At 39.5% G+C, this 18,443-nt stretch overlaps 1 protein-coding gene across 1 annotated transcript in view; it reads right to left on the bottom strand.

Moving 5' to 3' along the window:
- The window catches only part of HSD17B4 (hydroxysteroid 17-beta dehydrogenase 4), a 112,064-nt gene extending 95,290 nt beyond the window's left edge, over positions 1-16,774 (bottom strand). The window contains exons 1-2 of the mRNA XM_037801240.1: positions 16,590-16,774; positions 12,561-12,614 (exon numbers count right to left, since the gene is read on the bottom strand). Coding sequence (XP_037657168.1) covers positions 12,561-12,614; positions 16,590-16,647 — 112 coding nt within the window. The 5' untranslated portion in view covers positions 16,648-16,774. The remainder of the gene's footprint in view (positions 1-12,560; positions 12,615-16,589) is intronic.
- Between the last annotated feature and the right edge of the window lie 1,669 nt (positions 16,775-18,443).

The following is an 18,443-nucleotide window of genomic DNA, read 5'->3' as shown; positions in this document are numbered from 1 at the left end:
CTTCTACCATGCCATTCTGCTCCTCTAATGCTGTTAGCAACCTTATTTTATTCTAAAAAGAACATAATTATTTTCACTGAAAAAAATTTTTAAAATCGCATTTGTTTGTGGAGAGAATATAGGAAAAGATAAAGCAGCCAACCAAACAAGGCAATTTAAATTGTGGTAAAAATGGTAATATTGTGAACGTTAAGAGTCTTTTCAGCTGAAACAATTTCAGCTGATTTATAAATGTGATATATTTATAAATCCTCCATACAAAATCCAGTTCATAAACCTGAAGTTTTTTAAAACACAAAATCATTCATCTATTTCTGTCATTTTTAAATAAATCAGTGGCTTGAATAGTCTATTAAAGATCACAGAATTTTTTTTCCTAAAAATTGATCCATAAGAATTTACAAATACCTGCTATATGCCAACTACTAAAATAGGGATATAAGGATCCAAGGAAATCTAAAACATATTTAGATCCTATAAAAGAACTCTCTAATTAGGGAGATACCTAAACACATAGTATCTCATTATCCGATACAGACAGCCTGAAAAATAAGACCACGTGTTTGTGAGGATTCCTATTTCCCCACATTCTCACAGCATGGGATATTATCATTCTTTTTAGTCTGCCAATTTAATGATTACAAATTGTAGCTCATTATTTTAATTTACATTTCTTTGAGCACTAAGTTACTATTTTGTTGTCATAGGTTTATTGACCATTTATACTCTTATTGTTTTGCCTATTTAAATCATTTGTTCACATTTTATTTGGGATGTCTGTCTTCCTTACAGATTTATGAGTGTCCTTTATTTATAAAAGATTTTAGTCCTATGTGTTGCAAATCATAAATTTCTTTGCTGAAATGTTGACAGAGAAATAAAGGTGACACATGAGCATTAACATCACTTGATGAATAGTATGTACACTGCCTTTCAGTGTTGTTATGTAAACCAGTCTGGATTTGTCTTTAATAATTATATTTGCTGTACAGATCTTTGTTCTTAGAGAAGAGTTATCTTGCTCTTCCTCTCTGTGTTTCAACCCACCCTTCTCTGACTGTTGGCTTCAAGAGAGTATATATAGAAAGAAAGATGCTTCAGGCCTCCTGATATCAGGGCAGCTAAACCAGTTGAGGAAACAGTTCCCACCTTTAGTTTGCACCAAAAGAAGGAAATCAAACTAGTCATCCTCTTCCTCAAACTGTCCTGCCTTCTCAGTGTCACTTCTCTGCTGGATTTCTCCCAGGCATTCTTTCTTTTCTCCCATTTCAGAACAGCATATATCACCAAGCCATCAGGTCTTGTCATCAATTTTGATATTTCTGATGTTTACTGTGTCCCTACTCAGTATCCAACACTGTTCTAGGTGCTCTGGGATCTTAAGGTTTGTGCTCTGCAAAGTTTCCAGTTCACTTAAGAAACTGTCTCTCTCCATTTCTTTCCTATCCCATCATTCCATATCTAGATTACTGCAGTTTCCTCCCAAGTGGTCTTTGCCTCCAACCTTAACCTCTCCAGGCTATCGGCAGACTACTGCTGGGGTAACCTTCCTAAAGCAGCCTTTATACTATGACATTCTTTTACTCAAAATCTGCAGTTCTTCCCTATCATTCAATGTGTTAAACACAAAGACTGCCCAATATTCAAGATCCCTTGTAGTTTGGCCTCACTTGTCTGCTTCAATTTGCCAAAGGTAGTTCCTTCTTTTTGCTGTAGATTAGTTCTGTAAATCAGAACATTGCTTATATTGCAGTTTCTAACATCTCATTTACCAAGAGTAATAATGTTAAAATGCTTTACATTTGAAGAGTGCTTTATAATTAAACTTATACATATTCATGTTCATATATATGTTCAATCCAACGATCTGTAACCAACTAAGTTATATCTATTACCAATGACATATCTACGCAGTTCTTATTTCCAAAAGTAAATTGGTGCTTCAAACTCTATAAAATAGGAATAATTTTTATATGCACTGATTATGTGAGTGATATCCTTTATACTGAGTAATTCAAAAAGGGTATACAAGCATGATAAGGCCACTATATTATAAATTTATTTATTTTTGAAGGGATTATTGACTTTTATTGTTTAAAAAAAATGCTTTTAAGAAACTCAAACAACACAGACACAAAAAAAGTCCTTTTAACCCTTGCCCCTTCCCAGAGGTAATTGTTGTTAAATGTTTCTTGGATATCCTTCCAGACATGTCCATTTTTCTACACTTAATGTCTTTTCCCCCCATTTTGATAAAGTTGCCTATAGCAAACAACAACATTAAGAATAATTTCATTGGTTTTAGAGCTGTGGGCTAAATGGGCAATTTTTCCTGTATTATATTTATATCCCAACTGCTACTAAAAAGCCTTTGAGGTGAGTTAAACATAAAACACATGACCAACTGCACTATTAAAAATTAACAAAATGTTATGTCAGAGAAAGGACAAGCATACTGGAAGCATAGGCTAATGGCAGCCACTCTAACTGAAGGCAGTATTAAATTTATCCATAAACTTCTTGGAAAGAAGCAAAGGGAAAGAGAAAACACAGGGTTGTCATACAGTTCTCTCTGTTTGATAGAAGAAAGCAATCACCCTAGTTCATCAGGAATCTTTTCCAGAATGGCCACAATTGTATCTAATTATTTGAAGAAATATAAATTGCGGCAGGAAGTTTGAAAAGCAGTGTTTTGAAGTAGGTCACTTTGATTTTCTTTGTCTCAAAAACAAGAAGTCATCAAAGGGGTGCTTAAAGAGAGAAGAAAACTGAAAATGAGAGACTGGATTATCCAGAATTCAGTCCTTGGACCTCTTATCCTATTTATCTGTACTTGCTGCCTTGATAAACTTATCCAGTGTCCTGATTATCAACACTATCTATAACCTAAGAATACTCAGATTTATATAATCAGCCTTGACGTGTCTCCTCAACTCCAGAGTCCTATATCCAACTGCCTACTTAATATCCCCATTTCAAAGTCTAATAGACATGTCCCCTCCCTAACAATTACTCCTCCTTCAGTCTTTCCTGTCTCAGTAAACAGCCACTCTAACCTTCCAGATGTTCAACTTGAAAACTTTAAAATCAACCTTGACTCCACTTTCCCTAACAATCCACATACAAACCATCAGCAAATCCTGCCATATTTACCTTCAGAATATATTCAGAATTTAACCTCTTTTCACCACTTCCATCACTACCACCCTGGCTAAACCCCATCATCTATTAATGTGGATTGTTGCAGTAGCTTCTAACTGGTCTCTCTGCTTCTGCTCTTTTTAATATACTTTTTAATATGGAAAAATCACAAACATACACAAGAAGTTAATAGTATAATGAACCCCAGTGTACCCATCATAGTTCTCCATTTCTACTCTTGCTCCCCTACAATCTTTTCTCCACAAAGCAACCAGAATGATACACTTAAAACTTAAATCAAATCATGTTGTTCCTCTATTCACACCATCCAATGGCTTCCCATCTCAAATAGGGTAAAAGCCAGTCCTTATTCTGATTTTAAACAATTCTAAGTGCTTTCATCTCTCACTTCTGCACCCCTCCATGACCTGACTCCAACCACACTGATCCCCAGGCTGACCCTGAAACATACCAAGTCTACTCCTGCCTGAGGACCCTGGCACTAGCTATTCCTTTGCCAAGGACTCTCAGGTCCCAGATCTCCTTGTGCACACTCCTTCATTTCCTTCCATTCTCTCCTCAAAAGTCCTCCATGAAGAGGCTAGGTCTCCCTACAATTGTGTATAAGAGCCTCCTCCCGAATGCCTCTTTGTTGCTCAGATGTGGCCCTCTCTCTCTAGCTAAGACAACTTGGCAGGTGAAATCACTGCCCTCCCCCCTACGTGAGATCAGACACCCAGGGGGGTGAATCTCCCTGGCAATGCAGAATATGACTCCCGGGGAGGAATGTAGACCCGACATCGCGGGATGGAGAACATCTTCTTGACCAAAAGGGGGATGTGAAAGGAAATGAAATAAGCTACAGTGGCAGAAAGCTTCCAAAAGGAGCCGAGAGGTCATTCTGGTGGGCACTCTTACACACAATACAGACAACCCTTTTTAGGTTCTAGTGAATTTGAGGAGCTAGCAGTGAATACCTGAAACTATCAAACTACAACCCAGAACCCATGAATCTTGAAGACGATTGTATAAAAATATAGCTTATGAAGGGTGACAATGTGATTGGGAAAGCCATATGAACCACACTCCTCTTTGTCTAGCTTATGGATCGATGAGTAGAAAAATGGGGGCAGCAAAACAAACAAAAAAACAAACAAAGGCACCCAGTGTTCTTTTTTACTTTAATTGCTCTTTTTCATTTTAATTATTATTCTTGTTATTTTTGTGTGTGTGGTAATGAAGGTGTCAGGGATTGATTTTGGAGACGGATGCACAACTATGTAATGGTACTGCGAACAATCGAATGTACGATTTGTGTTGCATGACTGCATGGTATGTGACTACATCTCAATAAAATGAAAAAAAAAAAAAAAAGTCCTCCATGAGACACTCTGAAGGACAGCACTCACACAGGCCAATCTGTAAGGATGTAAGGACAGGGAAAGATGTTTCTTTTTACCTTTTTTCTTTTTTTTTTTGTTAACTCCTGGCATTCAAGGAAAGCTCTGTCATAACATTCTGTTACAAGAATGGAAGCCCCATGAAGGAAAGGAATCCGTCTGTTCCATTCCCTGCTATATTCCACCAGCACCTAGAAAGCACTTGCTACATTATAGGCACTCTATAGACAGTTGTTGGATGAATAAATGAATCCACATAATGTTAAGTCTATCAACTTTATAAATTAAATATTAAGGTTTTTTTAACTGGGCTATAAAAAATGATAAATAGCAAGAGCTATTCTAGAACTTTTCAAGGGAACAGATGCCTCAGGTTCTCAATTAGAGCAATAACACGATAAAATATCAAAGTTTCCAGTACATAATCAGCAAATGATTACAAAACATACAAAGAAACAAGAAATGATGGTTCAGGCAAAGGAGAAGATTAAAGCATTAGAAACCTTCAATGAAGAGGACTAAACCTGGGACATTCCAGACAAAGACTTTTTTTAAATTGTGCTTAATATGCTCAAAAACTACAGGAAAACATGGATAAAGAACTAAAGGAAATCAAGAAAATGACAGATGAACACAAAGAAAATATCAATATATAGAGAGAAATTATCAAAAGGACCAAACAGAGTTGAAGACCACAGTAACAAATTAAAAATTCCCTAGAGGGGTTCAACAGCAGATTGGAGCCGGTAGAAGAAATGAGTGAACTTGAAGATAAGACAATTGAAATCATTCGGTTTAAGGAGAAGAAAGAAAGAATGAAAAAGGTGAGCACAGCCTGAGGAACCTGTGGGACACCATCAAGCATACCAATATATGCATTGTGGGAGTCCCAGATGGAAAAGAAAGAGAGAACAGGGCAAAGAGATTACTGAAAGAAATAATGGCTGAAAACCTCCCCAATTTAATTAAAGTCATGAATATTTACATCCAAGATGCTCAACAAACTCCAAGCAAGATAAATCCAAATAAAAAGGTTTAAAAAAAAAAAAAAAAAGGCCTCTATCAGCATTTTCTATCCATTCACTGATTTTTTTTTTTCTCCATTACACCTACCATTATCTGGCATGTTATATTTTTCATAAACATTTGCTTATTGTCTTCTCCCTGCCACTTCCCACTCCCACCCACCCCTACACACAAAAATGTAAGCTCCACGAAGGAAGGGAATCTCTCTGTTCTATTCCCTGCTATATTCCACCAGCACCTAGAAAGTGCTTGCTACAATATAGGCACTCTATAAACAGTTGTTGGATGAATAAATGAATCCACACAATGTTAAGTCTATCAACTTTATAAATTAATTTTCAGGTTTTTTTTTAATTGGGCTATAAAAATGATAAATAGCCAAGAGCTATTCTAGAGCTTTTCAAAAGTTTCCCCCAATAACCTCAGTTGGTGACTGTGGTAGACCAAATTATATATCCAAATTTAGGCATGTTCCCAATCTTAATCCACATTCCTGTGGGTATGATCCCATTGTTAATAGGATCTCTTGAAGATATTATTTTTAGTTAAAATGTGGCCAACTGAATAAGGTTGCATCTTAATCCAGATTACTGGAGGCCTCATAAAGAGACAGCCATGGGAAGGAGTCATAAACCAGAAGTCAACAGAACTCAGAAGAGAAAGGAGAAGACACCGCCACATGATGCCAAGGCAGGAATACAAGCCAAGGAACTTGAAGAATCACTAACAGCCAACACAAGGACATTACAGACTCTGGGGAGAAAGCATCACCCTGCTGATGTCTCAATATTGGATTTCTCCTAGCCTCAAAACCTTGAGACAATAAATTCCCATTGTTTAAAGCAATCCATTCTGTGGTATTTGTCATAGCAGACTGGGAAACTAAGACAGTATTACTCAAGGGAGACCCCTGGGATGGATGAATACATTGTATATATGGCTGATTCATGAAAAGCTGGAATCCACGTGTGCTTTCTTATGACCTTTCTCCTGTGCCATCTGTTCGACTTAATCAGCGTATGTGTCGTGACTGGTTACTGAACAAAACATTATGGTTACTCTTGCAGCAAATAACACTGGTGCCTAAGGCAGCCCCTTTTCTTTAAGAAACTGAAGGTGACAAATTATGTCCTATAAGACGGACATGTTTTTATATAAAGGAGTTAGCATGCCCCCTGAGTGAACAAAACCTCAGGCTCAATTTGGTATAACCAGTTCTTGAGCACAGTGCCTAGTATATGAAAGGCAATCACTATTAGCTTTCTCTTCCCTTTGTAAAAGGCTCTAATTTTTTATCATGATAAAATATATATATAACATAAAATCTGTCATTTTAACTATTTTTAAGTGTACAATTCAGTAGCATTAATTACATTCACAATTTGTACAACCATCACCACTATCTATTTCAAACATTTTTACATCACTTCAAACAGAAACTCTGTAGCCATTAAGCCCTTTCCTTTCTCTTCCTAGCCCCTGGTAACCACTCTAAATCTATTTTCTGTCTCTATGAACTTGCCTATTCTAGACATTTCATTATATGAAATCACACAATATTTGTCCTTTTTGTGTCCAGATTATTTCGCTCAGCATAATGTTTACAGGGTTGATTCATGTTGTAACATGCATCTGAACTTCATTCCTTTTTATGGATGAGTAATATTTCATTGTATGTATACACCACCTCTTTTGTATATCCATTCATTCATCTCTCAATGTGAGTGGATAAATGAAACTTACGTTGTTTCTATCTTTTGGCTATTGTGAATAATACTGCTATGAACACCTGATGGGCAAGTATCGGTCTGAGTCCTTGTTTTCAATTATTTGGGGTATACACCTAGCAATGTATAAAGTTAAAACATATGTTTAACTTTTTGAGGAACACATAGGGCTTTGATTTTTGATGTCATTTAATCTTCTCCTAATTCTGGAGGTTAGGTAAGGCAGCTACAAACATTCAAAAAGTCACAGAATTAAACAGTAGAGTCAGAATTTGAAGCCTGGACCTGACTACAAATGCAATGCACTTTCCTCACTAAAGTTCACTTTCTGGCTTTCAGTATCACATGGTGGTTAAAAGCACAGGCTCCAGCACCAGATGGCAGGGATTTAAGACTCCACTTTGCTAGAAACCATTTAACTGCAACACAGAAAAGAAATTACTTTAAATGGTTATAATTTCATTTACCCAAAGGAGTTACTTCTCTAGTTCAAGAGCAGAAAAGCCTCCACCTTTCTTACTGTTGAAGAGGTTCTTCTTATCAGAACCTGCATAGTAAAGAATTAACCTTACCCAAAGAGAGGCCTAGCCTTTACCCTTAGCAATTGGGAGGTGATCTCTAGACCTCTGGAACATGCTGCCTGACAGAAGCATCAGTTTGCCCAGGGGCTTTGGCCACCAGACAGTCTAATTGTGATTTATAATGAGGGCATTGAGCCACATGGTATCAGTTTTGACCTCTGGAAGAAATGGAGACTAAAGGCATTAGTGTCTGACTGGGAGGGGCAGGAGACTAAAGGTCAGTCACGCCAGCAGTGTCTTACCCAATAAAAACTCTGCACGCTCAGGTGAGCATCCCTGATTGTCAGTACTCTGTGCATATGTCACAATTATGCCCAGGAGGAGGTAATATCATCCACAAGTCCAAGGGAAGAAGAGGACAATTGGAAGCTCCACATGGGGACCCTCCTGGATTCTGTCCTATGCATCTCTTCCCTTGGTTGATTCTAATCTGTAAGCTTTTGCTATAATAAAACTGAAATTTTAAGTATCATGCTTTCCTGAGTTCTGTGAGTCATTCTAGCAAATTATTCAACCCGAAGGTCACCACGGGTACAACCTGATTTGTAGATAGCTGGTCTGGAATGAGGGTGGTCCTGGGGACCCCAAACTTGTAACTGGTGTCTGAAGTGAGGGCAGTCATGTGGGGACTGTTCCTTCTGACTCTGCAGTTTGGCAAACTCTTTGCAGAACCCTTAAATCTTTTCTGTGTTCCCACCAAAAGATAATACATAATATTCAGGGAGATGGATATGACTCACCTACTTAAGAAACCTTGAAACTATTCAACTCCCATCACCTACTGCAAATGGTTCCTAAAGATAGAATTCATACAAAACCAAATACTCCCTATTATAATATCAGTCAAAGGCTTAGAAATTCTTATAATCAGATTTAAATATTCCATAATACTTTATACTATGGAATATAAAATATAGTAATCATATTAACATGAATTTGAGAATATCTTAAATGATGCCTTTCTACTTTGGGCTTAGCCAAGTGATTGGCTTTGGCCAATGAATGGTGAGTGGAAGTGGCACACCACTTCTGAATAGAAGCTTTAAGAGCCAACAAGCATTACCAACATTAATATTTACCCTTTGCCCTGGGAACAGCAATGTCCTAGATAGGAGCTGCTATTTCAGCTGGGATCTTGAAATTAATAAGGCATGAAACAGACCAATAGCTGACCAGAAGCTGAAAGGTAATGTAAGCATGAAATAATCCTTTATTACGTAAGCCATCAAGATTTGAAAGTTGTTTGTTACCCCAGCATAAACCTAGTGAAAAATGAATTAAACAAGAAACAAGCAATTTTATTTCTTAAGGTCTTACTTCTTACTGGCATATGAACTAATCACAGAATTATCTCATTGATCACTTTTCCAAACACAAAGAAGATACTTTGGTGTGTCATAACATCCTAGGTTTGCTCATTTCTCTTTACTTCCTTTTTTGTTTACTAAGGTAAAAATTATGCTGAGCAAAACAAAAATTACCAGAGGAAAAATGTTAGTAAATGTGCTGCAACCTGCAAGTAGGATGTGTATATATACATACGTTAAAAAGCTGAAGTAGAGGATAGTGGTGGATGGGGAAGAATATAACCCATGGGAGGAATAGAAAGTTCATAGGTAGGTTATAGACTGAAAGGGGATGGAAAAATTCAGCCTGAAGATCTTCAGCTTCATGTATACTGAATTCTCTCCTTTAACACTGAACTAAATCTCGTTCTTCAGCCAAGTTTAGAAAACATTTTTCCAACATATGAATCTTCTACTTTCTGGACTTTCACTGGTACCTACTGTAATACCATCTCTACTATTGGCGATAAGGGAATATATACACACACTGTCCCTATCCTGTTGACTTTATGGTTTACTTGCTTGGCTCAAACACTCCTGATCTGAATTCATCAAGTTCAAGACAACAGGTAAAGGAAAACAAAGATATTGTTGTGAAGTTTCTTATAAAACAAGTTTATAAACTAAATTCATATCTTAGTCACAACAAAAACAATTTTTTCAACCAATCTCAAAGACCTATCACCACCACCACCACCCCAAAAAAGGCTATGTCAACATAATTGAACTAATGAACTAAGAACCTGTGGGAATTCTGTGGATAAAAAACTTGTAAACTCTGATTCTGCTTCAGCATGCATATAGGCAGAAGACTGCCTTTGTCTAAACTACTATCGAAGACGATGGGAATGTCTTGCTTTGCTACACTATGTTCATTCCACTCCCAAGGCCAGGCTTATCTGTTGTCTACTTGCCTGTCAATCTTTGTGTCATTAAGGTCAGCACGTCCTGCCTCCCCTCCTGCCTCCCTAAATGGCCTTGAGTGCCAGCACGTCTCCCTACCCCAAAAATCTCAATAAAAACTGAGATGAGAATTGCTGAGAAGGACACTCTCTCTTGAGTTGTTCTCAGTCTCGCCTCTCTTGACTTTTGTCTCGAGTAATTCATTGCATCACCGTGGCTACTACTGGACAAGAAACCACAAGAACCTTCTTTGCACAAAGCAGTATTTCAGTGCCTTCAAGAGAAACAAAAGATTAAGACCAGGTCTGTACACTTATGGAATTGAGTAGTAGAGAAGTAAATAAATAAATATTTGTAAGGTAAAAACAGTTTAAGATCTAAATAGCAATATAAAAAAGATAAGAAACAATAACAGGATGTGTCTTTAGACCCTGATATAAAATACTGTTGGGAAAATCTGGAAAAGAACATGAAATGCACCCCCTACCCAAATACAACATCAAAATTTGTTCTTGCCATAAGAAGCAGATTGGATTAACCGTGGATATGATCTTAAACATGGTATGTCCAAGATCTGTGTCTCTTCCATAAAGATGAGGCAGAAGAGTAAAGTGTGTTAAGTGCCCTGCTTAGATCTATGTTTAGAAAGCCTAGGTGTGCCCTTATTCTTTTGTTATTCATGTCTTCATAAATGAACCGGGGGAGACTTGTCTCTCTGTACTCCCAAGTAAGAAAAGCTGGGATTAGGGGGTCATTGTAAAGCAATGATTTTATCCCAAGGAAGATGACAATAAATATTGAATTGTAGCATCCACCCCACCCACCCACCTTGCATTAACCACGCATTTAGTTATTCCCCACAAAGGTTTGCCTGTGGGCAAATCCGCTCCCATGTCCACCCCATTTGCCAAGTGTATCAGGCCAGTCCAAACCAGGTAGACAACTACAAATTTCTTCCTCTGGGATTCTTCAATACAGTATCTTCCAAATGACCAGAGGACATCCCCCACAATTAAACTAAAACTCATCTATATGCCCCCTCAATTTAAAAAAAAAAAAAAAAGCTTCCAATTGAATTGAGATGGAAAAATTATGAAGAAAGAGATAAGAAACCCATACCTCAGATCCCCTGACTCCAAACTTCCAATTCTTAAAATTCAGTTATTTCTTACTCTTACCAATATATTTTCACTTCCAGGGGCTCTTATCTTGCACCAGCAGCTAAGCCTTCTATCTCAAATAATTAAAGCCTACAATATACTAAATTCAAGAATTCTCTTTTATACAATGAATGCCTGCTCAACTTTATCAGTTCTGTTAAATTAAAAATTCTGTGAAATTACTGTACTTAAAACTAACTCAAGGGGGAAACCATGTTGCTGGCAGAAGCAAAATTTAGGGATGAAATCTGAGGTTGACAAATTATTTGATGGAAAGACAAAGGTGGCTTGTGAAGACTGTGTTTTAGTTACCAGCAACTAATTTTTTAAAACCACATCAACTTGGAGAATGCAGGGGTATTCGCCTACCCCACCTCCATGGTTGCTAACATGACCACAGACATAGGGGACTGGTGGTTTGATGGGTTGAGCCCTCTACCATAAGTTTTACCCTTGGGAAGACGGTTGCTGCAAAGGAGAGGCTAGGCCTCCCTATGGTTGTGCCTAAGAGCCTCCTCCCGAATGCCTCTTTGTTGCTTAGATGTGGCCCTCTCTCTCTGGCTAAGCCAACTTGAAAGGTGAAATCACTGCCCTCCCCACTACGTGGGATCAGACACCCAGGGGAGTGAATCTCCCTGGCAACGTGGAATATGACTCCCGGGGAGGAATGTAGACCCGGCATCGTGGGACGGAGAACATCTTCTTGACCAAAAGGGGGATGTGAAAGGAAATGAAATAAGCTTCAGTGGCAGAGAGATTCCAAAACGAGCCGAGAGATCATTCTGGTGGGCACTCTTACGCACACTTTAGACAACCCTTTTTAGGTTCTAAAGAATTGGGGTAGCTGGTGGTGGGTACCTGAAACTATCAAACTACAACCCAGAACCCATGAATCTCGAGGACAGTTGTATAAAAATGTAGCTTATGAGGGGTGACAATGGGATTGGGAAAGCCATAAGGACCAAACTCCCCTTTGTCTAGTTTATGGATGGATGTGTAGAAAAGTAGGGGAAGGAAACAAACAGACAAAGGTACCCAGTGTTCTTTTTTACTTCAATTGCTCTTTTTCACTCTAATTATTATTCTTGTTATTTTTGTGTGTGTGCTAATGAAGGTGTCAGGGATTTATTTAGGTGATGAATGTACAACTATGTAATGGTACTGTAAACAATCAAAAGTACAATTTGTTTTGTATGACTGCGTGGTATGTGAATATATCTCAGTAAAATGATGATTAAAAAAAAAAAAAAAAAAAAAAAAAACCACATCAACTTACCAACAACTGATGCACCTCTTTCTGCAAAAGCCAGGGCATAGGCTCGGCCCAGTCCTAATTTAAAAAAAAATAATCAGAAAGTTTAGCAAATGTCAGCATAATTTTTTTTTATCTACAACTCAATTCTCCATTTAAAAATAATTGGTGAACAATTAATTATATTACAATGGTAGAGTCTTCGTTGATACTCTCAACATTCACTTCACTCCCTTTTTCTTACAGAGGTTGGAAAACTTGAAACTACATTGTCCAGACTACCTAGCTGCTTGAATGTAGATGTAAATTAGGTTTTACCATTAGACGCATTGGCATGAAATTTGGAAGGTAGAAGTAAGGCAGATATCACCATACTGTGACTTCTGGCTGTCACTGCTGGTTAAGTAGCTGATTTCCTTGCAACTTCCTAGATGTTAAGAAACAGTTGTTGTAGTGGCTGCTTCTTGATCTGACTCTCTAATCTCTGCATGTCAGCTTCCATTCTCCAGGTCCCTGGTGTCCAGTGGCTACCCGGGCTGCGCCAGAAGCACACCAGTCCTTGTCTAGCAAGTTCCAATGGCAGTGTCAGAGTAGCGGTTCCCTAATGGACCCAGTTCCATATTGTTCCAGGAGCCATCTCAGAGAAAGCACCTGCCTAAAACCCATCTGCCTGTGTTACATCCTTTCCAACTGAAGTATCTAGTAATTTCCATATCTTGCCCTGAACCTTGACAGTACAATTATCAAATAGAAAAATTACTTAATCCTGACTCAAAGGAATGTAATATATGTTTTATATACCAAAAAAGAGATATATAGCTATATGGAATTTATAGGAATACAATATCTCAGGGAGAATATAGAGGCCGAGAATTAGTCTCTGGGCAGTGAAACTTGGCAGCTAGAAGCCAGGGGTGGAAGGCTTACTTTCTTATTGTTTGAATTTTTTTGAACTCTGCAGCATCTTAAAAATTTAAGTTAATGGATACATTATTAAATGTGTTAATAATTTTAATTTAATTTAAATTAATTGATAAGTAAACAACAAACTGAAATGGATAAATTCTCAGCCTCTTATTAAAAGAACACAAAATTAAAAATTTTCCAAAACTAAAAGTATCACCAAATAAATTATTTTATCGTTTAATCCACTCTGAATAGATAAGAAAGAACTCAGCCACACAAGAACTAAATTCTTCTATTTTTTCAGACGAAGGCCGAGACACTTGCTCTAAACATGGAGTTTTTAGAGAAACCAAAAACTTATAACCAGAATACAAAAAATTAAGGTAACACAGTAAAAAAAGTGTAAAAATGAAACCTCCTCTCTTTCTACAACACTGCCAGCCCATTAACAGTTTGGTAAGGGTCCTCCCATGTTCTTACATCTGTGCTTACACAAACATTATTTAAATATTTTATGTGTATTATTAGTCTGCCTTCCCAACTAGACAAGAAGGTCTTTGAAGGTTGAGACTGCAAATGTCATTCTTTTGCATTTCCAATGCCCAGCGCAGCTCTGCAATCAAAATGCACACCCAAAAAATTAATACAAGAGCCTCTATTTTGTTTTAGTCCTCTAAGATCTTTCCTGTACCTCACGTCATTGTCAATCATCCTCTCTCCTCCTTCATTTCCTTCTTTGACCTTAAACTTCTTTAGTACTGTCAATCTCAACTGACTGTTTCTCAAACTGCTTGTTCAGTGTCTTCTTCAGTGGTTTAGATTTCTTTCCACTTCCTATTAACGCAGAGCTCTTAGGAATGGTTCCCTAGACTATTTTACTATCTTTACTCATGAGAGTAATTCAGATGCCTTCAAAATTGCTCCCCTGACTTCAGATTCTCCAACTGGCCATGCATTTCTCACTATCACCAAGAAATCAACAATTTACTATCTTACAATCATCTCAAATTCAAAATGGCCAGACTCCCTTCCTCCATTGCTCAACTCCACCGCTCGCACACAGTTACACCCCAACAACCTCTACGGTCAGCTAAAAAAAATTCGTATTCCCCTGTATACCACCGATTATGGCAAAATTGTTTTTTTCAAGATTGTACAATTCTAAACCCCTCCTTTCATGTCCTCCATTGGCTCATTCTATATTTCAAGCTGAACAACAGCTCTGAAAAGTATAGAGCTATTACTATTCATCTCTAGGATGTGAGTGGGGTGGTCTGTTTAATCCTTTCCAACTTAAAGGTCTGTCAACTTAAATGCCCGGCAGGCATTCACAGACACCCTCCAGGATGTTCAGCACTGCCTTGATTCTATAGGTAAAGGTGCCTAAATGACAGCCCCAAGGCCTCAAAGATCAGGGTCTCCATGATAGGCCTGGAACTATATCTCTAACCCCGTTCCCCAGTGATGAGCTAAAGTAGAACTTAACGACCTCCCTCAGTTACATCCCTTCCTCAGATCACTGTTCAAGGCTACTGACTAGTGATTGTATCATTATGCAGGCAATGGGAAGTCTGAAGGGCTCTTTTAAAAAATGGACCAGTTTATGAATAGCAGGTGCTAGGTTCATAATTATCCAGTCATATCTCAATTCTGCTTTCCAAAATCAACTTAATGGGTTGCAATCAGCATTTATTTAATGAAATAGAATAGAAAACAGAATATTTCAGAGTGCATTCCATGTACCAAGTATTGTGTCATAAACTTATTTCAACTATAGATGGGTGTGTGTAAATGTGTATGTGTGCAGGGTCCTGGAGTTAAATGTATTTCATACTGTGAGTCACTGACAGAGTTTTAAAACATGGAGTGCATTGCTTAATTCCATCAAAAGCAAAGTGTAAACAAAATGTTTTCTCAAAAACATGAGTATTTAGAATGAATAGGGCTCTGGATCTGAAATATTTGGTCATCAATTAATACCATTTTCTGAGAGGCAACATTAAAATCCATTTTATCAATGGAGACCTGAATACCTAAGAATTAAAAGAATTTCATTGTTTGTGACTTGTAATATATAATTCAAATTAATAGCACATTAGATACATTCTAGGTATAAGGTGCTGCCAGTGGGGATTTGAAGATGCACAAGGTCAACCCTGCACTTGGGGGTTATAGAGGTCATCCACTTGTGGGAACCTTAGGTAAAATCTCACTGCAGAAAATTTGTATGGGGGTGGTTATTTCCTATTCAAATCTCCATTTTGCTTCTCCTGAAACAGGAAGATCTGGCAACTTTCCCACTGGCTAACCCACTTCAGAAGGCTTTTCCAGTTCCCCGGTGTCCCCAACCACTCCCATTTTATTCCTCTAGACTTGCCTGACCCCTGTGGGCATTTGCATTTGCAACTCTTGCCAAGCCTCCAGTGGACTTTGAGTACCGTGCTTTGCTTGCTAAGCATACAAACTGCAAGGACGACCCTTATCAGATGCCCTCTTTAAAATGAAATCGAATAGAAAACAGAGTACTTCAGAGTGTGCATTGCATGCACTAAGTACTTAACAAAGAACTTAAAATAATCCGACAGGGTGAAAGAAACACTAAGCGACTGACTTTTCAAAGGCTAGGGGCTGACATCTATTCAAGGGGAAATTCTAATAAGACAGGACAGAGGCCTACGGGAGTCTCCTGATACAAACAGCCGCAATCGATTAAGTGCCAACGAGCGTCAGGAAGAACTTTCACCCAGTTCTACAGCCCGCAGGACTAGTACGGCCTCGACAGCTAGTCGGGTTCTAGGCCTCTCCCCTCAGTAAGACATGGGGTCTTGGGAAGTCCCCACAAGGATTCTGGGGGGAAGCGGACTGCATGTGACTGTCCAAGTGTTTCAGGCACCCCACCCAAGGCTCGCCAGCCCCATCCCTCCCACCTCAGCACATTCGGCGCCGGGAAAAAAGCCGTTCCTCGCCCTCCGCCCTACTTTCAATCGGGCTAGCCAGCTCGCTACCCGCCATCCGCGTAGCCACCCCTTCCCGCAGCAGCGACGCAGGGACCGCAGCAGCCGAGGCGCGCGCATCCCCAACCCGACAAGGGGGGGCCGTGGCGCGAGAACGAGGCGCGCGGCCGCCAACCAATCTTTGCGTGCTCACCTCCCCCTGCGCCGGTGACCAGTACCACCCTTCCGTCGAACCTCAGCTGTGAGGCCATGTTCCGACCAGCAGCGACACACACACACACACACAGACACACACAACCAGAGCAGCTTGAGCTCAGACTGCGGAACGAGGAGAGGAGGAGTGGCCGGAACGGGTGGACAGCGACCTGCCAGTTTCTAGGAAAAGCCGGAGTTTTCCAAGTGCGCCTGCGCGAGGCTCCTTTAGCATTCTGGGAAATGTAGTCCAGTGTTGCGTGTACGCGCAGCGAGAATTTGCCAAAGAGGCTTTGCTTGAAAGGGCCGTTCCTGCAACTAGAAGCAATAGTTCCTGGGACCGCCGTCGTACAAGGCTACTCAGCGCCCTGTGGTCATCCACTCACCTAACCTTTCGTCATTTATTCAACAAGCTTTTCAGGGTTTACGCACAGACCTAAGGAATTAGGACGCGACTCCTACCCTTGAGCAGCTTCCAGATATAGCCCCGACAAAAGTCACCCTTAGCGTTGGTAAAAGTTTCATCCCTAGCCCCCTTGCATGAAAATCATCCGGGAATTGTAAACAACGCAGAGTTCTGGACCGCCACTACTGACCTCCTGAAATAGAATCTCAGAGAACAAAAAATTTTAAAAGTTCTCCCAAATGATTTTTACCCTTGTATATAGGATATCTTTCGTTCATAAATTCAACAGACCTTTATTATCTATTGGGGGCCAGGCACAAGTTTACAGATGAGCAGGAGGCAGTAAAAGTCAAACGGTGAGCCTTCGATAACAATGCTGAATGGTAAGACTTGAGACAAACGTGTGCAAGTCGGCTATTGGTGCCAAAATAAACGGACCCTATCCGACCTAGGGAGAAGGAGGGAGCAATTTCCAAAGAAAGTGAAGCATGAAGGATCTAAGGAAGTGAGCCCAGCAAAGAAAAGCAGAAAGGACACTACAGGCAGTGGAAATATCAGCTAGGTTTGGGGAAGAAGAGGATGAAGCTGCAGAAGTAGGCAGAGTCAAGCAGAGCATGTTTAGATGCTTGGATTACATGCCAAAAGCTATTTTAAGCAGGATTATTCCAGAAAGTAATCGAAACAGATTTACATAGTGGAAAGATCATTTCGTTCCCCATTGTAGAGGATGACTGGAGGTAAGCAAGGAGAACAGATAGAAGTCTATTAGGAAAACTTATGGAGGCCAGAAGCAAGGCATGGGAAATGTTGAAGAGGGAAAACTGTGAGATACATTTGGAAATGGAGTCAATATGTCTTTGTAATTAATTGGATGTGGGTGAAAGGGAGGACGGACTGAAATAATCCCCATATTTCTAGCTTGAGCATCTAAATGTTGGTGGGCAGTTCATCAAAATAAGGAATAGTGAGAAAAGAGTAGTGTTTGGAGGGGATAGGACTTCGATTTTAGACAAACTGAATTTGCGAAGGGGTGACATGGGGGAAGCGAACTATGGCTAGAGATGCCTACCAGACAGCTACGGTTCCAGAGCTCTGGGAGTTTGGTTTTAATGCGCAGGCAGAGCAAGGAAAGTCTCTGTGTAACTCAAGCCTAAATCTCCAAAGAGCATGTCTTTTCACTGACAGCTCGCCCTTAAACCAGCATCTTTCTCTCTCAGCCTTATGATGTCTGACCTCTGAATTCTGGTGCTCACTGAAACCCAAGGAGACAAGCCCCTGAGGTGCTGGACCACCAAAGACTCTAGGCCTTGAGATAAAGAAGCAGCGCACTCCGCCAGGCACTCTGGGAGTTCGGAGTCAGAACACCTCCCCACCCGGCACCGCCTCCAACCAATGGAGCGTCATGCCTGGAGATGAAGCCCCGCCTCTTGACCGCAGCCCGCCCCCGCC

Source organism: Choloepus didactylus, chromosome 13, assembly GCF_015220235.1.
Source record: "Choloepus didactylus isolate mChoDid1 chromosome 13, mChoDid1.pri, whole genome shotgun sequence".
Taxonomy (NCBI): Eukaryota; Metazoa; Chordata; class Mammalia; order Pilosa; family Megalonychidae; genus Choloepus; species Choloepus didactylus.
Note: the sequence above shows the minus strand (reverse complement) of the source record. Positions and strands in the feature narration are given on the sequence as shown.